Consider the following 24,370-nt stretch of genomic DNA (forward strand, 5'->3'; position numbering starts at 1 on the left):
CAGTTCTATTTCCAGTTTTTTAAGGAATCTCCACACTGTTCTCCATAGTGGCTGTACTAGTTTGCATTCCCACCAACAGTGTAAGAGGGTTCCCTTTTCTCCACACCCTCTCCAGTATTTTTTACTGTAGCAATAAAGTCTACTTTATTGCTTGTAGACTTTTGGATAGCAGCCATTCTGACTGGTGTGAAATGGTACCTCACTGTGGTTTTGATTTGCATTTCTCTGATAATGAGTGATGTTGAGTATCTTTTCATTTGTTTGTTAGCCATCTGTATGTCTTCTTTGGAGAAATGTCTGTTTAGTTCTTTGGCCCATTTTTTGATTGGGTCATTTATTTTTCTGGAATTGAGCTGCAGGAGTTGCTTGTATATTTTTGAGATTAGTTGTTTGTCAGTTGTTTCATTTACTATTATTTTCTCCCATTGTGAAGGTTGTCTTTTCACCTTGCTTATAGTTTCCTTCGTTGTGTTGCTGCTGCTGCTGCTAAGACGCTTCAGTCGTGTCTGACTCTGTGCGACCCCAGAGATGGCAGCCCGCCAGGTTCCCCCGTCTCTGGGATTCTCCAGGCAAGAACACTGGAGTGGGTTGCCATTTCCTTCTCCATGCATGAAAATTAAAAGTGAAAGGGAAGTCGCTCAGTCATGTCCGAATCCTAGCGACCCCATGGACTGTAGCCTACCAGGCTCCTCCGTCCATGGGATTTGTGAGGCAAGAGTACTGGAGTGGGGTGCCATTGCCTTCTCCGTCCTTTGCTGTGCAGAAGCTTTTAATTTTAATTAGGTCCCATTTGTTTATTTTTGCTTTTATTTCCAATATTCTGGGCAGTGGGTCATAGAGGACCCTGCTGTGATTTATGTTGGAGAGTGTTTTGCCTATGTTCTCCTCTAGGAATTGTATAGTTTCTGGTCTTACATTTAGATATTTAATCCATTTTGAGTTTATTTTTGTGTATGGTGTTAGAAAGTATTCTAGTTTCATTCTTTTACAAGTGGTTGACCAGTTTTCTCAGCACCACTTGTTAAAGAGATTGTCTTTTCTCCATTGTATAGTCTTGCCTCTTTGTCAAAGTAAGGTGTCCATAGGTGCGTGGATTTATCTCTGGGCTTTCTATTTTGTTCCATTGATCTATATTTCTGTCTTTGTGCCAGTACCATACTCTCTTGATGACTGTGTAAGCCAACTTTTTCACTTTCCTCTTTCACTTTCATCAAGAGTCTCTTTAGTTCTTTGCTTTCTGCCATAAGGGTGGTGTCATCTGCATATCTGAGGTTATTGATATTTCTCCTGGCAATCTTGATTCCAGCTTGTGCTACATCCAGCCCAGCATTTCTCATGATGTACTCTGCATAGAAGTTAAATAAGCAGAGTGACAATATACAGCCTTGACGTACTCCTTTTCCTATTTGGAACCAGTCTGTTGTTCCATGTTCAGTTCTAACTATTGCTTCCTGACCTTCATACAGGTTTCTCAAGAGGCAGGTCAGGTGGTCCGGTATTCCCATCTCTTTCAGAATTTTCCACAGTTTATTGTGATCCACACAGTCAAAGGCTTTGGCATAGTCAATAAAGCAGAAATAGATGTTTTTCTGGAACTCTCTTGCTTTTTCGATGATCCAGATGTTGGCAATTTGATCTCTGGTTTCTCAATAAAGGACAGAAATGGTATGGACCTAACAGAAGCAGAAGATATTAAGAAGAGGTGGCAACAATACACAGAAGAATTGTACAAAAAAGATCTTCATGACCCAGATAATCACGATGGTGTGATCACTGACCTAGAGCCAGACATCCTGGAATGTGAAGTCAAGTGGGCCTTAGGAAGCATCACTATGAACAAAGCTAGTGGAGGTGATGGCATTCTACTTGAGCTATTCCAAATCCTGAAAGATGATGCTGTGAAAGGGCTGCACTCAATATGCCAGCAAATTTGGAAAACTCAGCAGTGGCCACAGGACTGGAAAATGTCACTTTTCATTCCAATCCCAAAGAAAGGCAATGCCAAAGAATGCTCACACTACCACACAGATGCACTCATCTCACATGCTAGTAAAGTAATGCTCAAAATTCTCCAAGCCAGGCTTCAGCAATATGTGAACCATGAATTTCCACATGTTCAAGCTGGCTTTAGAAAAGGCAGAGGAACCAGAGATCAAATTGCCAACATCTGCTGGATCATTTAAAAAGCAAGCGAGTTCCAGAAAAACATCTATTTCTGCTTTATTGACTATGCCAAGGCCTTTGACTGTGTGGATCACAATAAACTGTGGAAAATTCTGAAAGAGATGGGAATACCAGACCACCTGACCTGCCTCTTGAGAAACCTGTATGCAGGTCAGGAAGCAACAGAACTGGACATGGAACAACAGACTGGTTCCAAATAGGAAAAGGAGTACGTCAAGGCTGTATATTGTCACCCTGCTTATTTAATTTATATGCAGAGTACATCATGAGAAACGGGCTAGATGAAGCACAAGCTAGAATCAAGATTGCCGGGAGAAATATCAATAACCTTAGATATACAGATGACATCACCCTTATGGCAGAATGCGAAGAAGAACTAAAGAGCCTCTTGATGAAAGTGAAAGAGGAGAGTGAAAAAGTTGGCTTAAAGCTCAACATTCAGAAAACGAAGATCATGGCATCTGGTCCCATCACTTCATGGCAAATAGATGGGGAAACAGTGGAAACAGTGGCTGACTCTTTTTCTGGGTTCCAAAATCACTGCAGATGGTGATTGCAGGCATGAAATTAAAAGACGCTTACTCCTTGGAAGAAAAGTTATGACCAACCTAGACAGCATATTAAAAAGCAGAGTCGTTACTTTGCCAACAAAGCTCCATCTAGTCAAGGCTATGGTTTTTCCAGTGGTCATGTATGGATGTGAGAATTAGACTATAAAGAAAGCTGAGCTTGAAGCATTGATGGTTTTGAACTGTGGTGTTGGAGAAGACTCTTGAGCATCCCTTGGACTACAAGGAGATCCAACCAGTCCATCCTAAAGGAGATCAGTCCTGGGTGTTCATTGGTAGGTCTGATGCTGAAGCTGAAACTCCAATACTTTGGCCTGCTGTGAAGAGGTGACTCATTTGAAAAGACCCTGATCTGTGAAAGATTGAAGGCAGAAGGAGAAGGGGACGACAGAGGATGAGATGGTTGGATGGCATCACTGACTCAATGGACATGGTTTTAAGTGGACTCCAGGAGTTGGTGATGGACAGGGAGGCCTGGTGTGCTGCAGTTCATGGGTAGCAAAGAGTTGGACAGGACTGAGTGACTGAACTGAACTGAATTTCTCTTCCTTTCTAAATCCACTTTGAACATCTGGAAGTTCACGGTTCACGTAGTATTGAAGCCTGGCTTGGAGAATTTTGAGCATTACCTTACTAGCCTGTGAGAGGACTGCAACTGTGTGGTAGTTTGAGCATTCTTTGGCATTGCTTTTCTTTTGATAAAGAGAATGGAGCTAGAAAATCTTTAAAGCCTCAATAGTAGGAGTAAACAGATTAGAAAAAGCAAAGTATTTAGTTATTCATTCAACATATATTTCTTGAGCACCAACTCTGTTCTGGACTGGAAACTATATATTCAAGGATGATAAAGGCTGATAAGATTACTGTTCTCAAGATTCTGCACTCTGCTGAGGGAGGTGGGCAATAAACCAGTAAACAAAATATATAATAACTGATAAAGACAAATGCCATAAGATAAATATAGGGTATATTGTGATGAAGAATAACAAAGGGGCATTGACTTTCTATAAGGCAGTCCAGGAAGGTCTCTCGACTGGATAACATTAAGGCAGAGACCTGGGGAAGACACAGGACTTGGAAAGAGGAGGGAAAACAGAATGCCAAATAGAAGAAACAAAAGATTGGGGCGGAGAATATGTGCAGCATGCATAGTAAGTTTACCAGTAAAAATCAGTATATTTTGTTTGCTGCATGATTGTTTGAAAAGTCTCCATGCTTTAGAATTTTTACCCAAGCTGCCTCTTGTTCTCTTAGCTTCCATTTAAAAAAAAATTATTTTAATTGGAGAATAATTGGTTTACAATATTTTGTTGGTTTCTGCCATACGATGCATTAAAATTTGATGGCTGAGGGAGAAAAATAAATACATAGAAGTCCCAGTAACAATGTATTTCAGAAATGTACAGATCAAATTGCTGAAATGTAAAGAGCAAAAGTACTAAAGATGATTCATTTTAGCGGTATTTTCAGGTAATCATGGTTGTAGCCAGTTTTTAATTGTGTTCCTAAAACAGATCTCACTTTAATTTAATGGACATGCTCTCTCTCCCATATTTATCTGGGTATATGTTTACGTTATAATTGGAAGAATTATCTATTTCTAGTTCTGCTGGACTGGAAGCAGGATTGTTTTCTCCATCTCAAGTATAGGGCGTTCTTCCAGCTTTAACCCCCAGGGAGTTCTGTAGGACTGTATCTGGAAATTTCATTGGCCGTGCTTCCGTGCTTTCAATGCATCACCTCCTTACAGAACAGTTGCTTAAGATACGATTGGAATCTTGACCATCCCTTTTGTGTACTGACCCTTTCTTCAAATATTGAGGAAAACATTTTGAAAATTGTATCAAGACAGTCTGATTCTCAAACTTATTAGACAACTGCTGAAATCTGCCAAATTCACCTTTCACCCTGAAACTCGGGGTAGGGGAGAATGTGAAGATACTTGGTGATGAAGTTTGTTATTTCAAAGATGTTCTAATCCTTTTGTCCTTTCATGGGTCATCTGCCCAAGATGTACATGCAGTTTGAAACAGAACACTTAGGCAAAAAGGTTACGGCTTCCAAGAAAGCATTTGACCTTTCCTTGGGAACAGTGTGCAGCTCTTACCTGGCAGGACATGTGTCTTCAGTATGTGAAGGCTGGTGGCGAGGCCTGGCAGTGGCTTTCGCAGAGAAACTCTTCCTGGACAAACGGACTTGTCTTTTCCTAATGGAGAAATTCCATAAAGTGAAGCTGCAAGCTTCCTGTTTTGGAAAGGTAATATATGTTTGGAAAAATTTGGATAAAGGCAGAACTATCGATAAATCAAAGATGATGTTAGCCTGGAAGGAAATATCTTCAGAAAACATGGTATTTGACTGACCGATGTGAAATGGTATCTGACTGACTGATGTGAAACTGACATGGACTGTGCGCTGAAAATTCCTAGAGGAATTGACAGCTTGCCTCCCACCCAGTTCCTGCTGATGTGCGTGGTGAGAATTGCTCACAGGGAAAGCTCTTAACACAAGCACAGCTTGTTTTCCTGTCTCCCCTTGTTTGTGATTATGTTTAGCTTCTAATCAGGAAGAGGTTGAATATCATTAAGAAAGTCTAAAAGATTTGTTTATCTGTCCCCATCATGGGGGGGCGGTGAAATCTTCTCTAGGTGGCTACAAATTATGGGATCAATTAACCCCCAGGTTACTCCAGTGACTCCCATACATACTTTAAGTTCTAGATTTGGTCTACTCCTGTGCCCTTCTGCTTTAGTTTTCTGTCCATTCATCATGGTATACTAGCAAAAGAAGCACTAATTTGAAGTCAGAAAACCAGTTGTTTGTGACTTGGAGAGTGTTGCTGAACATCAAACCATCATAAGCTCCTAAACTCTGTAAAATGAGGATTTTCTTTTTTTTTTTTTTAAATTTTATTTTATTTTTAAACTTTCCATAATTGTATTAGTTTTGCCAAATATCAAAATGAATCCATCACAGGTATACATGTGCTCCCCATCCTGAACCCTGCTCCCTCCTCCCTCCCCATACCATCCCTCTAGGTCGTCCCAGTGCACTAGCCCCAAGCATCCAGTATCGTGCATTGAACCTGGGCTGGCATCCCGTTTCATACATGATATTTTACATGTTTCAATGCCATTCTTCCAAATCTTCCCACCCTCTCCCTCTCCCACAGAGTCCATAAGACTGTTTAAACTCTGTAAAATGAAAATTGTAACTCTTGCCTCTCTCTCAAGGATGAAGCAAGCATCAAGTGGGTATTGGTTATGAAAGGATTTTGTAGATTGTAGAGGCTTAAACAAATGTTGGTTGTTATGTATTTGTGTTATTTTTGGCTTGAGGGAAGAGGATTGATTTTAGATTGCTAATTTCTTGGATGATAGAGGAAAAGTAGAAATAAAAGTATCAAAAGGGATTAATGTCCTGAGCTCCCCTGTCAGTAGCCCAAAGTGTATCTTTAGGAGGATGTCCTAGATACTTTCGTGTGCACAGAACTCACCTGGGAAGGTCTAATTAAATGCAAGTTCGGATTCAGTAGATCTGGTTGGGGCCTAAGATCCTGCATTTCTCAAAGTTCCCAGGACATGCTCATTCTTCTGGTCCCTAGACTGCATGTTGAGTAGCAACGAATCAAAGAAAATGAGGAAATGGAAGGAGGTTAACACAGGTGAGGTACGTGATGAAGGAAGAGCCTTTCTGTCTCTCATCCTTACATCTTGGTACCATATTGGTGAAATGGCTTAAAAATAGTAACATAAGAAATCTTTCTGCGAATACTGTTAAGTATCCAAACATGGTTTCTTGTTCTTAATTGAGTCTATTTCCTGGGGAGTAAATCTAGCGCAAGAGGTACATAGAAGAAATTGTGGTCTAACTTGGAACATATCTGCCTCATGATCTTTTACCTACACAAACTAGGAAAATGTAAAAAGCCACTCTGTATTCTGTCAACTGGGAACTGATCCAGTGGTGATAAGATCATTAGTTCTTGTGACCTTAGCCATATTCAAGGAGTATTCTCTTGGGACCCTAGAATAACATGTCTTGATTGGACATTGTGAACTAAACATCCTTGTCGTTCACATTTAGAACCAAATAACTTCCTTCTGGCATTTGCACAGTAATTTGGTCATCTGCCATGATATTATGTATTGTTCAGAATAATTTTTCGTTACTGAGGTCAATTCCCCTGATTTATAGCTATTTGTAAAAGCTGGCTCACAAAAGGGGTAGAAAAGTCAAGAAGAAAATAACTTTACAATAAATGACTCCAAACAAGGAGCAGATGGGGAAACTCTTGAAATACTGTAATAATTCTATAAAGATATAGGCTGATGGTATGTAGCTGTTACTGAACTGATTGAAATGTGCTACTGTTGCACATTTTTATTTTGAGGCAAAGTGCTATCTCAGCTCCTGGTTGGCTACCAAAATAATCTCTCCTGAAAATGTGCTGTTGTGATCTGTAATAAAGTTAAACAGGCATAAGCTTTGTTCAGGCATCATTCTCTAATATTTGCTGCTTACCTAGTCAGTCCAATTGGATAACCAGGACTTCTGTTGACATTACCTATATGGAAACATATAGTGAATTATCTACTTACACAAATAACACGGGATCCTTTAACTTGCTGTTTTATATTTTAAAAAGAAAATCCCAAACACACTCGCTTTGTGAGTGAATCTCAACTGTATAGAGAGAACTCTACCCTGGGTTTTGTCCACTGTAAAGTTTTAAAAATCATTAATGTGGAAAATATAAGAAACCAAAATTGCTCAATAGTTTGGTTTTATCATTTATTTTCTATTTTCTTTAAGAAGTCTCCTTGAGGCTCTCAGCTGAGTGTGTGGTCTGTGTGATGGTGCAGTCTATATCCAACCTGGTAGCTGTTGCTGGTGCCCAAATCTGTTTCAAGCTCAGTATTAGGCTTTATTGCCCTAGAATGATATTTTTACACATGGAAAATTCTCAATCTGTAATCACTCAGAGTTCTAGTACTGAGTCTTCACCAAGTAGCTTTACTATCTCTGTTCTTAACTGTACAGAACTGAAAGAGGTTCCCCAAGCCTCCAAAAACATATTGAGGGATATGGGCCAACAGTTGTTTCCTTGCTGGGATGGTCTCTTCATTTCAACACTTCATCTGACTGCAGGGGTCAGTGACTTTGCTATGCCTCCCCGTGGGGTGGAAAGAGCAACTTCCAAACTGATCACAAGTTGAAGAACTGCTGTAAAATACAAAGTCTCAAGGTAAACTTATTAGACATCTCCCTTGACCTACCCATGAAGTCTTTTTATTTTTATTTTTTTTAATAAACTGTTTACTTTGTATTGGGGTATAACTGATTAACAATACTATAATAGTTTCAGGTAGACAGCAAAGGGACTCAACCATACATATACATGTATCCATTCTCCTCCAAACCAGGCTGCCTGAAGAGTGGTTTTTATGTCATGGCCATGATTCAGCGAGGCCATAGTGTGAGACCCAATAGAGGAAATGGGTTATTGTGACCAGCTCTCTGTTTACCAGAGATCATCTGGTATTAATAACTTTCCTATGATATCTGTAAGAGTAATCAAATTGGAAGAGTAATCAAATTAGACAACAAATTTTTTCCCTCAAAATAGAAATATTTTAAAATCAATAATTAATAATGACTTGGGGAAAATTAAAACACAGAAAACTGTGCTTACACCCCCCTCCCATAATTTCATCATTCAGAAATAAAATAGCTAACATTTTCTGTGAACACTCATACCTTCTTCATATTCTTGGCAAGTTATTCAATATTTCACTTTTCTCTCATCTAGAAAATGGGAACAAAAACAATACCTATCCCCTAGGGTTGTTTTGAGATTTGTGTGCATTATTACCTATAAAACATATAATTTAGTGCATGATATAAACAATTAATAAATATTTACTAATATAATCACTGTATATACACATTTACAGCTAGTACATATGCATATTATTTCCAAAAATGGGATAAAACTTTGCTATGTTGTAATCTTTCTTTACTCAGAAATATGATGAGGCCAACTTTCCATATCAGTAACTATAGACCTATACCTATTATTTTAAATTGTTGTATAATATTATGTTACACAAATGCAGTCAAATGTTTTAAAAATCTAGTCTTTCCTTGATCTTCCTCACTGGCAAATCTTTGCCAATTTTCTCAAACTAAGTTCCTAGAAGCGAAAAGTGTCAAATAATACACACTTTTAAAAAGCAAATGTTTTTAATAGTTCAGCTTAAGTAATTTTAAATTCTTATAGCTCAGCTTAGCTAAAATTGGCTTAAAAATGCAATTTAATCATCTTATCTGATAGGAAAATGAGAGAAACCTGGTAAGTGGCTGTATGCATTGTGGTTGTAGGCACTGACTTTGAGGAAGCTAACTGACCTAGTTGCACGACCTTGAACAAGGTCTCAATCACTCTGTGCCTCAGTGGCCCTATTGTAAAGGAGGAATTTTTTAGGGTTAGAGTTGGGATTAGAGTTAAGATTGGGGTTAGGTTATGTAAGAATAAAAGAGGGCTCTGTAATCAATGCTCTAAGAATAGTGCCAAGTTCATAGTAGAAGTTCAAAAAATATTATTGAACTTATTTTTGTTGCATAGAGTAAAATAGAAAAGGGAGTAATTGTCTACTGAAATTATTCTTTATGTAACTTAGGAGAAGTAATACAAATTTTCAGAACTTGTCCTCAGAGAACTATTAAAAAGCACTTAATTCATTAAAAATTTTTTTTCTCTCCCGGTGGCTCAGACAGTGAAGAGCCTGCTTGCAATGCAGGAGACCTGGGTTCGACCCCTGGATTGGGAAGATCCTCTGGAGAAAGGAACAGCAACCCACTCCAGTATTCTTCCTGGAGAATCCCATGGACAGAGGAGCCTGGGAAGCTACAGTCCATGGGGTCCCGAAGAGTCAGACTCGACTGAGCAACTAACACTTTCACTTTTTCATTCCGTGAAGGTTGTTAAGTTAACTAACTGGGGTGGTTCTAATGCCTTGGCAGCCCATGTAAGTAAACCAAAAGCTAAGCCTGTAAACACCTCAAGATTAAGAAACTGGAACGAGAGGACAACCCATAACAAAGAGACAACTGGGCTTCTCTCAAGAAGGCAAACGCTTAAGCTACAGCAATTGAGTACTTTCTTGCTTTGCTTCCAGGTCTCTTTAAGCTCCTGTTGGTGGAAGGCTCCTAACCACTTTCGGTTTGTTGCTACCCAGTTAGAATCTATTTTTGCTCAAACTCATAAAAATTTTAATATGCCTCAGTTTATCTTTTAATAATGTTGATATAGCATCACTGGAGGAAGTACTTTGATTTGTTGGGCAATAGAGACCAAATCATCTGAGCTAAACCACTCAGGACCTGGTCCTCACAGAGTGCTAAGTTCTGTCAAGCTATTTGCATGCTGCTTTAAACTCTAAGGCATGAATAGCACGAAATTTTTCCTTTGCTCCAGTTGATGCTTGGCAACAGACATAAAAGAAAATAATATTTTAAGAACACTGGAAGTACCAGCTAAAAGAGCTTACTTTGCATTGTTCTTTAAATAGGATATGTTTTCGTTTCCAGGACCTAGGCTATTAATGTACTTAAGGTGAGGTTGCAGGCCTACATTTTAATTAATTTTTTTTAATTAAAAATATATATTGATGTTGGTTCGGCCTTCTTCAGGCTCTTTCAGTTAGTATCTTTTACTAATGATGTAGACTACTTAAAGAATAAAAAGTAGAATTTGGCTTTCATATTAAAGGGGCTTCCCTGACCAAGATAACTTGGTAAAAACAGAAAAGCCTGCTACCAAGAGTTGTAAGTGTTTCTGCTTTACCCCCCAGATGGGAACTACTTGATGTCTTCTTTTAGCACAGGAAGATCTCCCTTGAACAGCCCTGTTCTTGGCAGATCTGCTTGGTTGTGGTTGGTGATGAGACTGTGATGAAAAAGCAGGGTAAAACCCTGGGCATCCTGTCTGTGACCACAAGGCAGGCAGTCCCCCTGCACATTGGGCCCTGCTGGGCTATACAGCAGTCATCACTGAGCAGCCCTAGGGGAAATGTTGATTTGTGTTGTGAATGCCCAGGCTAAAGAAATAGAATGATATAACTGCTAAGGCATCTTCTTTGCCCTTCAGGTTTAATTCTTAATGAAGGAGAATGGAAGAGCAGAGGACCACTCAACATTCATGCATAAGAAGATCATGTCAACTACCTTCTTTAGACCTATCCTCAAACAACATAGGGATTCCCTGGTGGCTCATATGGTAAAGAGTCTGCCCTCAATGCAGGAGATCTGGGTTCTATCCTTGGGTCGGGAAGATCCCCTGGAGAAGGAAATGGCAACCCACTCCTGTATGCTTGCCTAGGAAATTCCATGGATGGAGGAGCCTGGTGGGCCACAGTCCATGGGGTTGCAAAGAGTCAGACATGACCGAGCGAGCATTCATTCAAACAACATAAAACTCATGAACATTTTATTTATTTTTCTTAATTGACCTCCCTCAACAGGTATCCCTTCTCCCCTTCTCACCTGGCTCTTGCTCACTGAGTTGTTACCTGAAGGCTGGACCTTCGATCATTCATCTTTCTTCAGAAGTAATGTTTGTTGAATGAATGACTCTGCCACTTGAATTTAGATTAGATTGTGATTTCCTTGTAGAATGTGGTGTCTAACATATTGTTGTTGTTAATGATTGCTGTGTACAAAGAGTTTTTCTATAATTATTTTACTATATTCATTGGGATCAAGAAAACTGAGTGGGGAAAATAATTTAGTATTTCTATTGTTTAAGTATGAATCATACATTTAGTTTCTGAGTAAATACTGAAAATAGTGATAGGCTCAATTGAATGTTTGGTGATATTGCTTTTTTCTACTTCTTTGTACTCTCTAAAAATAGGTGTGTGTTCCTTTTTGTTCACTTGTATGTTTTTTCAGTGCTTACCTGGGAGTTATTTCAAATACCTTCACTCCGTTTCTCACTGCTGACCTATTGATGACCGGAGGGTTTTGACCCAAAGGAGGCAAAGATGCTTCAGTTTAGACATTTGCTGGCTGTAGAATGTGCTGGCTAAAAGAGCCCTCACACAGCTCCCAGATGACTCAGCAAAACAGATACAAATCAGCAGGAAGACTGAATGGATCTCTGTTGAAACTGGCAGGAATTCTAGATTCAATGAGCTATAAGTACAGTTCCCAAATACATGGAAAACTGAAAGGAGTTTATTCTTCTGTGCTTTTCTGACTATTCCCTGTGTCCTTTCCTCACAAATGTTTTCATAGTCACATCAACAATTCCAAAATCTAAAATCAACGTGAATTTTCTACATGATAAGTACTGAGGATGCAGCTGGAAATGGTAGTTCTAATCTCTACTCCATGTTACAAGTGGAAATAGATCTTCATCATATTACTAATTCGTGGATTCCCTGGCTTTTGTGACTTCTGAACAAGAAAATCCCTTGGCTTTCCTGTGGAATCAGGAATGTAACAGGAAATCTGTTAAGTCACGTTTTTAACTCTCTCTGTGTTATGCATGTGACTTCCCAGAGAAACAGAAGCAGACAGATTTCCTGTTTATAGTGTAGCACTCCAGACCAGTCATTTCAAGAGGAAAGAAGGGAAAGTTAGATGTGACAGCACATTATAGTGGCATCTGGTTGCTTTTTATTGTCTGTAAAACTCCTGGGAAAGGATTTACCTTGACTAATCTGTGTAGACATCTAACCATCTGTTTTCAAACTCAGTATGGAGAGAGCTTCTGTGTTCAGGAGACTGTGGTCAGAAGGGGTGAAGTTGTACTCAACCATGCATTTATCTATTCAGCAAATATTTGCAAAAACCTCTTCTGGGAGTTAAACCCTGTGGCCTGGAAATTTTTTAAATCAGAATGTTTTAAACGAAAAATTTCTTCAATTGCTCTCTCAATCTGGAATTGTAGATGTGAATACATTGCTATATTGCAGTGAAACACAGTGGAGGGAGTTATTAAATTCTCCTCCTTTGAGACAGGATAGAGAAGTCAGCATGGGATTGAAAGTTCTTGAAAAATGATGAGGAATCTATTGGATGGGAAACAGGGTGAGATGGGAAAGTGAAAAAATATAAAATGCTTATTTCTCTTTCCATAGAACTTTCAGAAGTTTGGGAAGCAGGCAGCTATTAAAATAGCTGAAACATTTGCAAACATAATAAGGTTATTTGAATAGTAAATAGCCAATTATATTGATACAATGAATAAAATTTAGAAATAATTAGGGTCTTAAAGATCATCCAGATAAGATGCTCTTTTATTTTTTTAATATTTATTTATTTATTTGGCTGCACTGAGTCTTAGTTGCAGTATGTTGAATCTAGTTCCCTGACCAGGAATCAAACTCTGGCCCTCTGCCTTGGGAGCATGGAGTCTTAGCCTTGGACCACGAGGAAAGTCCCAGATGCCCTTTTAAAGATAGAAAAACTGGACCATGCAATGGTAAATGATTTACACAAGGTCACCCAGCTGTGAGGCTGTAGAACCAGGATCCTAGCCCATAATTTCAGATGCTGAAGCATTTTATCTATTTAGTTTCCCTTTATTAGTGGAATGTATGAAGAGTGTAACATATTTGACTTTATTCACTTTTCTTTAACAACTAATCATTTAGAAACATGATAAATAGAAAAGGTCTTATATACAGACATTATTTGGATTATTCTTATACAGAAACAAACAAAACCCCCAAAGAACCTATATGATGAATATAGGAATTCATATTTATGTGTTAGGTAAGAAGAGACATAATACTATTTCACGTATGAGTAATGCTTCACACTTTACGAAGCATTTCCACATCACGCTATTCTGTCCTCCCGTATCAAATGTGTGGGTACGGTTATTGCCTCCATGGTACACACTGGGAAACTGCAAATCAGACTTTTGGACAGAATGCCACACAGGTTCAAAGTAGCAAAGTCAGGGTTCAAATCCATATTTTTCCACTAGAGTTACAGGACTCTTGCTAGTATACTCCCATTGTTTCTCTAACACTTGAAATATTCAGTAAACACCTGCACCTTCCCATATCAGTCAGGTATTTAGTTAACAGTCTCTGTGACCTAGCAATTTTCTGGAAGCTTTCATGAACACTAAGCAGCTTAGAATGGATCTTATTTTCAACAGTGTACAATCTGGTTGAGGAAGATGGTACTTGAATAAAATGAGGCATAATATGAGATAGGTTTTAATAAAACAAATCAAAATTTGTACCAGCTTCAAGTTTAGTTTAAGTTTAAGCTTAGATAGCATATTCAAAAGCAGAGACATTACTTTGTCAACGAAGGTCCGTCTAGTCAAGGCTGTGGTTTTTCCTGTGGTCATGTATGGATGTGAAAGTTGGACTGTGAGGAAGGCTGAGCACCGACGAATTGATGCTTTTGGACTGTGGTGTTGGGGAAGACTCTTGAGAGTCCCTTGGACTGCAAGGAGATCCAAGCAGTCCATTCTGAAGGAGATCAGCCCTGGGATTTCTTTGGAGGGAATGATGCTGAAGCTAAAACTCCAGTACTTTGGCCACCTCATGCGAAGAGCTGACTCATTGGAAAAGACTCTGATGCTGGGAGGGATTGGGGGCAGGAGGAGAAGGGGACAACAGAGGATGAGATGGCTGGATGGCATCACTGACTCGATGGATGGGAGTCTGGGTGAACTCTGGGAGTTGGTGATGGACAGGGAGGCCTGGTGTGCTGCGATTCATGGGGTCGCAAAGAGTCAGACATGACTGAGTGACTGAACTGAATTGAAGCTACAAGAGCTTCCCTTGTAGCTCAGGTGGTAAAGAATCCACCTTCAATGTGGGAGACCTGGGTTCGATCCCTGGGTTGGGAAGATCCCCTGGAAAAGGGAAAGGCTACCCACTCCAGTATTCTGGCCTGGAGAATTCCATGGATTGTATAATCCATGGGTCGGACAAAGAGTTGGACACGACTGAGCGACTTTTACTTTAACTTTAGCAAGTATTCTTCAGATGTCAAATTACATCAGGGGAATACAAGCCCTATACTAGACCTATTAGAACTGTTGCACAGGTCAGTTACTATGGGCAGGATTTTATACTTCAATAATAGTGCCAGAATTTCAATCCAATAACTGGGATCTGAGCACACTGCATTCCACTAATCTATTTTTTTTTTAATAGTAAAATGTGAGAAATGCTATTTCAAAATGTAGTCCTGTACTACTTTTTTTTTTCGAGTAATTTGAACTTTCTAAATTCTGCTGAAAGGTGATTTATATTCTGTGAAGGTTTAGCATTGTTTTAGTTTGTTTTCCCTGTTGATCTACATTTAGCTATTTTTAAACCTTCACTTTTCCATATGTCATGGATAACAGCCAATTATGTCACTCGGGTGAAAATAACAAAGAGGCAAACACTGGCTTCCTGCTTACGAAGGACCTGGTTATATCTGAGTTGGTTTTATGGTAGTATTTTCACTATGTGCGGCTATTTAGTGTCAAATTGGGGACACTTGGTACTCCTGGTTTTTTTGACATTTTACTCCATTTTAATTGATAACCATGTGAGAGACTACATTAAATGTCTAACTTTGGAAGACTTTTTGGCACAGTGGTTCTGAAGTTGGCCACACACTGGAATTTCCTGGAGTGTTTTCAGAAAATACTGATGCCTGGGTCTCACCCATTACCCATATATTATGACTTAATGGGTCTGTGATGAGTCTTGTTTTAAAACTTCTAGAAGTTTAAAAACTTCTAGATGATTCTAATGTGCAGCCATACTTAGCGAGGTACCGCCTGCTTTAGAAGAAATCATCCTAAAAGCTGAGCAGCAATGTCTTTTTAAGAAATCACCAGGTAAATCTCTAGTCAAGAATTAGAAATATTGTGGTCAACATGAAGCTAAGACTCCCAGTAGTAAAATCCAAGTACTATTATGTTACTTCTAGGTAGTGATATACTAGTAAGTGTTTAAAGCTGTCTCAAGAAAAAAGCTCTCATTAGTTGTGCTTTGCCTCTTTCCTCTTGCCTGGAAAATCCCATGGACGGAGGAGCCTGGTAGGCTCCAGTCCATGGGGTCGCTAAGAGTCGGGCACGACTGAACGACTTCACTTTCACTTTTCACTTTTCACTTTCATGCATTGGAGAAGGAAATGGCAACCCACTCCAGTATTCTTGCCTGGAGAATCCCAGGGACAGAGGAGCCTAGTGGGCTGCCATCTATGGGGTCGAACAGAGTCGGACACGACTGAATCGACTTAACAGCAGCAGCAGCATGATGTAAATAAATATTCCCATCATGGCTGATTTCAAGCTACCAGTGGTTTAACAACCAGCTTGCCAAATTCTTGAAAATCTATCAGCTCTTGTGAAACACTTTGAGCCAGCTCCAGCACACCACTTCTGCTAAAAGAATGACTTCCAGGAAAGTTGATATCAGATAAGTTATTTACCCTTTGAGGATTAAATGTATTTATTTAGGCTTTGTTTAGCTCAGAGTAGATAATCATCAATTGACATTTTAAAAAGTTACTTAGGTTAGCAGTTATATAGCAATGTTTGTTGGGTTTTCTTTTAATTTACCTCAGTAGGATTTTTGGTTGTTTTTACTTTTGTGTAAATAATATTCTTAATAAAGTTAGTCAATTGGTATAGTAATCAATGTCTACAGCTCTGAGATCCTGTGAAGTTCTCATCTATATGAACCTCGTGTGCATTACTAGGTAAATAATAATAACAAAGACCCTTCTATAATGCTTTTCTTGTGCCATGCACTGTTGTAAGTACTTTATGTATTAACTTATTTCTTATTTACAACTCCTTGAGGTATATTCTGTTATTAACCCCATTTTTACAGGTAAAGATAAAATCTTTATGCAGTTCTGAGAGGTGAAGTAACTTGCCCAATGACACACAGCTAGAAAGTAGCAAATTGGAATTTGAACTAGGCAGTCTGACTGCTCGTAATCAGCTTACATAAAAAAATTACTAAAGAATCAAAATTATTTTCTGAAATTATTTTTGAATCTAATTTTTCCCCTTATCTCTTCTGGTTGTTTGAAGATCTTTTTCAAATCTAACAATATGTAGCACCTGCTGAAATAATTACTTCATCTGCCTCATTATCAGCTTAATTCCACTTTTCCTGTTATGAGAGCAAAAGTTCCCATGATTTTTGTATAGTAATGCAATTATATTTATTGAGGAATACATTTTATGGTGACTCATATTACCACAGACCTCTACAAATAACACCATAGTTTTTAAAGTCTCTTTTTTATGGGTTTATCTGGCTGGAGCCAAAATATAAAAATAAAAAAAACATACCTCAGTTATGATGTCTCCGAGACATGTGTTGACTGAATGCCCAGAGGCAGAGAAGAATCAAGTCTAGCTTTAAAAAAATTATTTGGAAATAACTTCAAAGTTGTATAAAATTTCAAGAATCAGATTTCTTCAAAGAGAACACATAAAGCTCTTACTGAGATTCATCTATTGTTCAATTTTACTCCATTTGCTTTACCATTGCTTTCTCTCTGTATCTCTATGTAATTTGTATCACATACATAATCACAACCAAAATATTTTTTTCTAAAATTTTTGAGAGTAAATCATATGCATTATAATTCACTATTCCAAAAGAGTTCACTGCATACAGGGAGATTCTCTTGCATAAACACAGTAAGCTTCTATTAGTATGTAATTTACTCCTTATATTCCAATTTACCAACTAACCTAATACTGTCACTTGGAATATTTATTTTGTCTCTAGTACAGGATCCAGTCTGGGATAAATTACTGCATTTAGTCATCAGGTATTTTTAGTTTAATGTAATCTGAAACATTTCAACAGAGCTTTTCTTTGTCTCATGGGACACTGACATTTTTGAGGAATTCCACCAACACCCCCTCCTCTTTTATAACAGAACATTCTTCATTTGGAATTTGTCTGCTGTTTCCTCATGGTTAGATCCAGATAAGGATTCCAGGCCAGAACACTGCATAAGCCACGTTGTTTCCTTCTCAGGATATCACATTTGAAGGCATTTGGTTTTCATTTACCCTTATTGATGAGGGTTATTTTGATTAAAGAAGAGGTGGTCCAGGTCTTCTACTGCATGGTTATTATTTTTTTCCCTTGTAACTTATAAGCAATCTGTATGAAGATATTTTAAGACCAAATGAATATCCTGCTGCTGCTGCTGCTAAGTCACTTCAGTCGTGTCCGACTCTGTGCGACTCCATAGATGGCAGCCCACCAGGCTCCCCTGTCCCTGGGATTCTCCAGGCAAGAACACTGGAGTGGGTTGCCAATTCCTTCTCCAATTCATGAAAGTGAAAAGTGAAAGTGAAGTCGCTCAGTCAAGTCTGACTCTTCGCAACCCCATGGACTGGAGCCTACCAGGCTCCTCCGTCCATGGGATTTTCCAGGCAAGAGTACTGGAGTGGGGTGCCATTGCCTTCTCCGAATGAATATCCTATTCCTAATCAAATCTTTGCTCTAGATTTTGCCACCAGGGAAGTCCTCTAAATTTTACATCCATTGACAATTCTTATCTGAACCAGCTTTGACTGAAATGGTTGGAAAAATGTCAGTTTTTCCAATCCCAGCATTTTTTCCACATTTACCAGTCAGACTGTGACATTCTACTGTAAGGAAGACACTTTCTTCTCCTCTCTCTCACCTTTTTTTTTTTTTTTCTTTTTCAGTGTATTCATGGATTATTCTCTTTCTCCCAATGTTTTATTAATTTATATTTTTTCAACTTGTCCCCATTTTGGTCAGTTGAGAGTACCCTCAAGCTGACTCTGATATTTTGGTGACATATCTCTATTATTTTTTGGAAAACTTCCTTAATTTCTGGCATAAAAAGATATTTTACACTTATGTTGTACCTACTCTGCTCTCACATCTTAATTAGCCATTTCTCTAAGGAACCATCATTCCTTTTAGTGGAGAATATATTAGACACCAAGATCTGAGCGCTGGGCATACTCATTCCTACAGAGTTGTCTTTGCTTCTGAGTTCTTTAGGTAGAAAAATCTAAGAAAAATATGCATGTGCATACATACCCATACATATGAATTTACATTTATTCCAATCTATTTGTACCTGGTTCTGTCTTGTCTCCCCTCTGTCATATTTGCATGTTCCTTCTTCCAGAAGGAAAATTCTAGCTGCTAACAACATCAACACATCTTCTCATTTGCTCAATCATGTAATATATCTGAAATAGTTTTATTACTTGGGCAGAATGTTACCCTATTCTTGCCTGCCAAAAATAAGTTGGACTCAGTAATTTCATGCCTAGTTAATATTCAAAAGAAAAGGAACTCATATTTCCACAAACAGCCTTTTACAAGAATGTTTATAGCAGCTTTATTCATAGAAGCCAAAACCTGGAAATAGCTTATTGTCTTAAGAGACGAACAGGTAACTAAGCTGTGATATATTTATACAATGGAATATTACTCCATGATAAGAAGGAACAAATTATTGCTGCATGCAACAATATGAATGAATTTTTAAATCATTATGCTGACTTTAAAAAAGCAAATAGAAAAGAACACATAATGCATGATTCCATTTGTATCAAGTTTGATTACAGGCAAAACTAATCTATGGTGATAGAAACTAAATCAGTACTTGCTTCTGTTGGAGCTGGGACAGGACAGGACAATCACTGGGAAGAAGCATGAGAAAACATTCTGGGATTAGGGAAATGTGCTATATCTCAGTCAGGATGTGAATTATATGAGTGCACACATTCATCACAATGGTTTGAACTCTATCTTTAATATCTGTTCATTTCACTGTCTGTAAATTAGCCACCTTGTCTATGACCACACCACTCTGAACACACCTGGTCTTGTCTGTAAATTAACGCTCAATTTTTAAATTGGTTGGAGTAGTGGCTGCTATTTTTAGCTGAAGCTAGAACTCCTCATTTTAAAACAGATCCTTTAGTTTGCCTCACTTCCGATCTTCTAACCCCCATCACTCTCCTGGTCTTTGAATGCACTTGAGCTTGCTACCCGGATCAATTTACTCACTTCCTTTGACTATCTTATTATTTCCTTTTACTATCATTGCAAATATTTAAAATACAGCATAAGTTAGAATGTGACAGATAATTAAATGACATTATCCATTCTTTAGGTCTGGCCAATATACATACTTTAATCTTTAATATAGTAAACATGCACACAAATTGAAAATGTTTAAATAATACTGAAATTTAGATTAATGCTCAGTGTAAGACTTTGCTTATCTGATCTATTAAGACAAGAGCAAAAACAAACTGCAGTGTAGGCAGGCCTTTGCCGATGGAAACAGCTGATTTCCAATAACAGATGATCAAATATCACTTTAGTAACAAAACTTTTCTCAGACCTTCTCATAAATTCTGGTGCAGACCACATCCTTCATCTTACATTCCTTAAAAAAAAGAAAGAGATTAATTGAATATCTAAACCTCTAACTAGGGTACAGCAAATTTGTATTAATAACAGACACTATAAGAAATCTCATAAGTTTAAACTCAGAAATAAAATATCAATATGTTAGTTGATATCTGGGAATTCAGAATCATGGCTGTTGAAATAGGGGAAACAGTTTTAACATTGATCTAAGTTACAACAGAGTTATATTGTCTAAGTGGCAGGTTTTTATGCATTATTTGCACAGATTGAAAGCTATTAAAACAGTGGTTTTCAGGACAATCTGCACATTTGCATCATCTGGGGAATATTTAAAAATACCAATGGCTCCTCCTCCCTTAAGAAATTTGCTTTCAATTGATCTGTATCGGGGCTTCCATATTGGTATTTACTTTCTATATAAATCTGCCATGGAGCTAGGGATCAGACCCTCTGTACTAAAGGAAAAAACATTCAAAGCACTGCATGAATCTATTTATAGTCAATGTATGTGTTGATTAGTGAAAATAGCACCTCAGACAAAAAAAATTGTTAGAGATCATCTCATATAACCTTTGTCATCATTTTTACCTGCCATCTACAAAAGGTCTCCAATAAGCTCAGCTTGTATTGATGACAGGTTTTAGTCTTAGTTACTATGGATTCTTGAAAACAATATGCTTGGATATCTACAAATATACTGCAATTGACCGTTTTGCAATGTGCTTTGCTTGTAAAACTTAGATTTGCTTTTGCTTTTCTCTTTGTGAGTCTAACCTAACTTATCCATACATTAAAAAAAATCATTTTTAGATGTTGTTTCTAAAATAGCGGATAGGTTTTGTCATTTCTAAATTCTTGAATCTGAACCTGAAGTACCTGTTGATGACTCTATAGTTTGAATATCAAACATTAACTCTGCCTTTATTCTTAACCATTTTTTCCATTTGTAGTCCAAAGAAGAAAGACTATTTTGAAAATAACATAACCATTTTCTCTATTTAAATAGAATTATTTCCGTGAAAGTTAAGTGAAAGTTAAGTCGCTCAGTTGTATCTGACTCTTTGCGACCCTGTGGACTGTAGCCCACCAGGTTCCTCCATCCATGGGATTCTCCAGGCAAGAATACTGGAGTGGGTTGCCATTTCCTTCTCCAGGGGATCTTCCCGACCCATGGATCGAACCCAGGTCTCCCACATTGCAGGCAGACGCTTTAACTCTGAGCCACCAGGGAAGCCAACTCTATTTCCATAGTTAGAGTAAAATTACTCACCACCACCATTTTTCCATCCACCAACTTTCTCTTTATTGTTGTCTCATTGCCATCCCATTTCTGTACTTGATTCAGTGAGCCTCTTGCCAAGGTTACAGTGCTCTGCAGAGACACATTCATATAATTGAATTTCTAGGACTTTGATTAAAGAAGCGGTTCATTCAGTATTGAATCATTTTCATAACAGATGTTTCATGAGGCACATTTATTTTTCAACAGAATGAAGTGGGCTACCCTTTTGAACACTAGTAGGAGTAATCTGTCTCAAAGCAGTCGATGGAACCAACTTTGAAGAGAAACAATGAAGTTTACCTTTGTTTTTCTATTGTCAGCTGTGGTTTCTTCAAATTCTTGGCCTAGCTTGAAGGAGATCTCTGTATTTTTAAAGGGACTTTCAGTTCTTATAGTTATAATATCCCCTTTCTTGCTGATGATCACTCTGGGTTTGGCCAAGTTTCCCAGTTTTCTGGTGGCTAATCCCACACCTGAAATCAAGATAGTGTTAGAATTTTGTTGACCAAGAGAGCATCTACGTAAAGGCATTATATGGGTGGTTATATTCTATACTCAGCTGTGCTTCCTGTGTACAGGCGGCAGGTAATATCACTTACTACTAAGGATCTCCTCCCATGTTTCATCACCTGATGGAAACACATGTCCACCAACTTGGATATTTAAAATTTTGTTATTACAAAAGTAATGTCTGAAGATTTTAAACACAGAAGTATTTAGCCTAAATAGTGCAAGTCATCTACTTTTACCTTATCCAATCCCATGCTCCTTTGAGAAGCACTAATTATAGTTTTGTATGGATCATTCCAGACATTTTAGTTTGTACAAATAAATATTGTAGATACATATTTTTAATGAGACTGTGACTTATATATGCTCTTCTATGATTTTTTCCCTCTGTAATATATCATAAATATTGATAAGAATTCCTCCCACATCCTTGATGGAAACTCATTTCTGAAAGCTTGTTGTAGCCTCTAAATGTATTTGTACCACTGCAAATGATAAAGATAAATAAAATAATTAAAAAAATATTTTTCCATTTGATAGCAAAACAAAATTAGACTCAAGTATCATTACTGTATTACTCAAGATTATAGAAATAAATAGAAAAATAGAAATGTGAAATGAGAGAGACACAAAAAGAAAAAACTACTTACATATAAATATACATGTATTTATGGCAATATATACATAAAGATGGAGAAGGCAATGGCACCCCATTCCAGTACTCTTGCCTGGAAAATCCCATGGACAGAGGAGCCTGGTAGGCTGCAGTCCGTGGGGTCGCTAGGAGTCGGACACAACTGAGCGACTTCACTTTCACTTTCATGCATTGGAGAAGGAAATGGCAACCCACTCCAGTGTTCTTGCCTGGAGAATCCCAGGGACAGGGGAGCCTGGTGAGCTGCCGTCTATGGAGTCACACAGAATCGGACATGACTGAAGCAACTTAGCAGCAGTAGCATATATAAAGAAGTGTGAAGAATTAGAGCCAATAAAGGATTATGAGCTGTATTCTTTTTTTCTAATTCTGATTAATTGTTTCTTATTTGGTGTGATTTGGACTATGTTTCTCAAACTAAACTTCTTCAATAGAGCCTAAGAATCTACATTTTACCAAGCCTCAAAGTGTCTTTTTGCACTCTAAAATTTGACAATGATTCAGTTAGGGAGTCTTTTATTGAGATTTTCTTATATTTTGCTTCTACCTCAGCTGTACAGTGAAATCCATAGATCTAACCAAACTTAGAGTATGGATCTATTCCCATAAGTTCCCATAGTTTTCCAGGCAACACAACATGATTTTGCTTTTTTTATCTAAAAATAGAAGCTGTCTTAAAAGCTTTCTGAATAGGTAAAATTACTGGTACTTTGATGAACATAGAAACCTGAGGTCAATGGCTTCTCTCTCTCCTTATTTATATAGCTCTGGAAATTTCCAAAGACTATTAATGCCTCTTGTGCTCATATCTATGGAACATTTCCTAGAAATAGTTGCAAATAAAGCTGATGGTGGTCATGACTAGACTTTCTGTCTCTATCCACTGCTCCAACTGCAGGAAAGTATGATATTAGTGTAATCAAACTTGAATTCACTGTCACAACACACTTCTTTTTTTCCTCAAAAACTTTCCTAGACTGAATATCCTGCTTTATGAACATTCACTTTTCACAAACAGTTTATCCACATACTTATGTAATACCAGACAATCTAGAGGTAGAGAAAGAAAATTTCTGGCTTAGCTAAATAGCACTTTTAAATTGCGGTTTTCCATTAACTTTAGTATATTTAACTCTTTACTTCATGAGCAATTTAGTTGTTATAAAACTAACTTTCAGAAAAGCCAAAGAATGGGTTGACTAAGTTTTTAAGATTTCTTTCCTCTGGGTTTGAACCAAAATCCTATTGATATGAAACTGCCTTTGAAATCAGTAGGCATTCTAATGCATTTAAGCAGCTCTTATTTGAGTTAAAGTCTATTAAAATTGCCACAAACATAGTGAAAATTATCTGATTGACACAATGGAAGATTAATCCCAGAAGAGGATTGTACTTCAACCTGTGACACTCCCAGACTCCTGGGAAAGGAGTTAGAAGGAAATAGTCAATGCATTTTTCTCAAAAAGGATCTTCTCAATTAGAACAACAAAGAACATTTCTTACCCAGAGCTTTCATGTACTCATCAAAGTTCTCACTGGAGACAAGTTTCCAGGTGCCTAGGAATTTGTTGCTCATTGTGATGGATGAGAATTCAACCCAGTGATAGGTGAGATTCAGGAGACTCAAATGAGATGCTGAAGCCTCAGAAGATTCTTTTCAAAGATGTCCGAAGCATGTGACTCTCACAGAGACCCAATGGGGAAAAGCAGTGTCAGGACTGGGCAATGAATG

At 37.9% G+C, this 24,370-nt stretch overlaps 1 protein-coding gene across 1 annotated transcript; it reads right to left on the minus strand.

Annotated features, from left to right (window-relative positions):
* Positions 1-19,123: 19,123 nt before the first annotated feature.
* PMP2 (peripheral myelin protein 2) lies at positions 19,124-24,267 on the minus strand. The gene is made up of 4 exons (NM_001075239.2): positions 24,142-24,267; positions 21,774-21,946; positions 21,462-21,563; positions 19,124-20,207 (listed from the first exon to the last, which is right to left on the minus strand). The coding sequence occupies exons 1-4, from the start codon at positions 24,212-24,214 to the stop codon at positions 20,157-20,159; spliced, it is 399 nt and encodes a 132-aa protein (NP_001068707.1). The 5' UTR covers positions 24,215-24,267; the 3' UTR covers positions 19,124-20,156.
* Positions 24,268-24,370: the final 103 nt, after the last annotated feature.

Source organism: Bos taurus, chromosome 14 (assembly GCF_002263795.3).
Source record: "Bos taurus isolate L1 Dominette 01449 registration number 42190680 breed Hereford chromosome 14, ARS-UCD2.0, whole genome shotgun sequence".
In the NCBI taxonomy this organism is placed as follows: Eukaryota; Metazoa; Chordata; class Mammalia; order Artiodactyla; family Bovidae; genus Bos; species Bos taurus.

What these genes read in the sequence shown, in the direction of transcription:
- PMP2 (NM_001075239.2), bottom strand. Translation starts at nt 24,214, where the DNA reads ATGAGCAACAAATTCCTAGGCACCTGGAAACTTGTCTCCAGTGAGAAC. An exon ending in CTGACAATAGAAAAACAAAG is followed by an intron (nt 21,564 to 21,773) that starts GTAAACTTCATT and finishes GTGTCTCTGCAG; the next exon opens with AGCACTGTAACCTTGGCAAG. An exon ending in TGGATGGAAAAATGGTGGTG is followed by an intron (nt 20,208 to 21,461) that starts GTGAGTAATTTT and finishes CTTTTTTTTAAG; the next exon opens with GAATGTAAGATGAAGGATGT.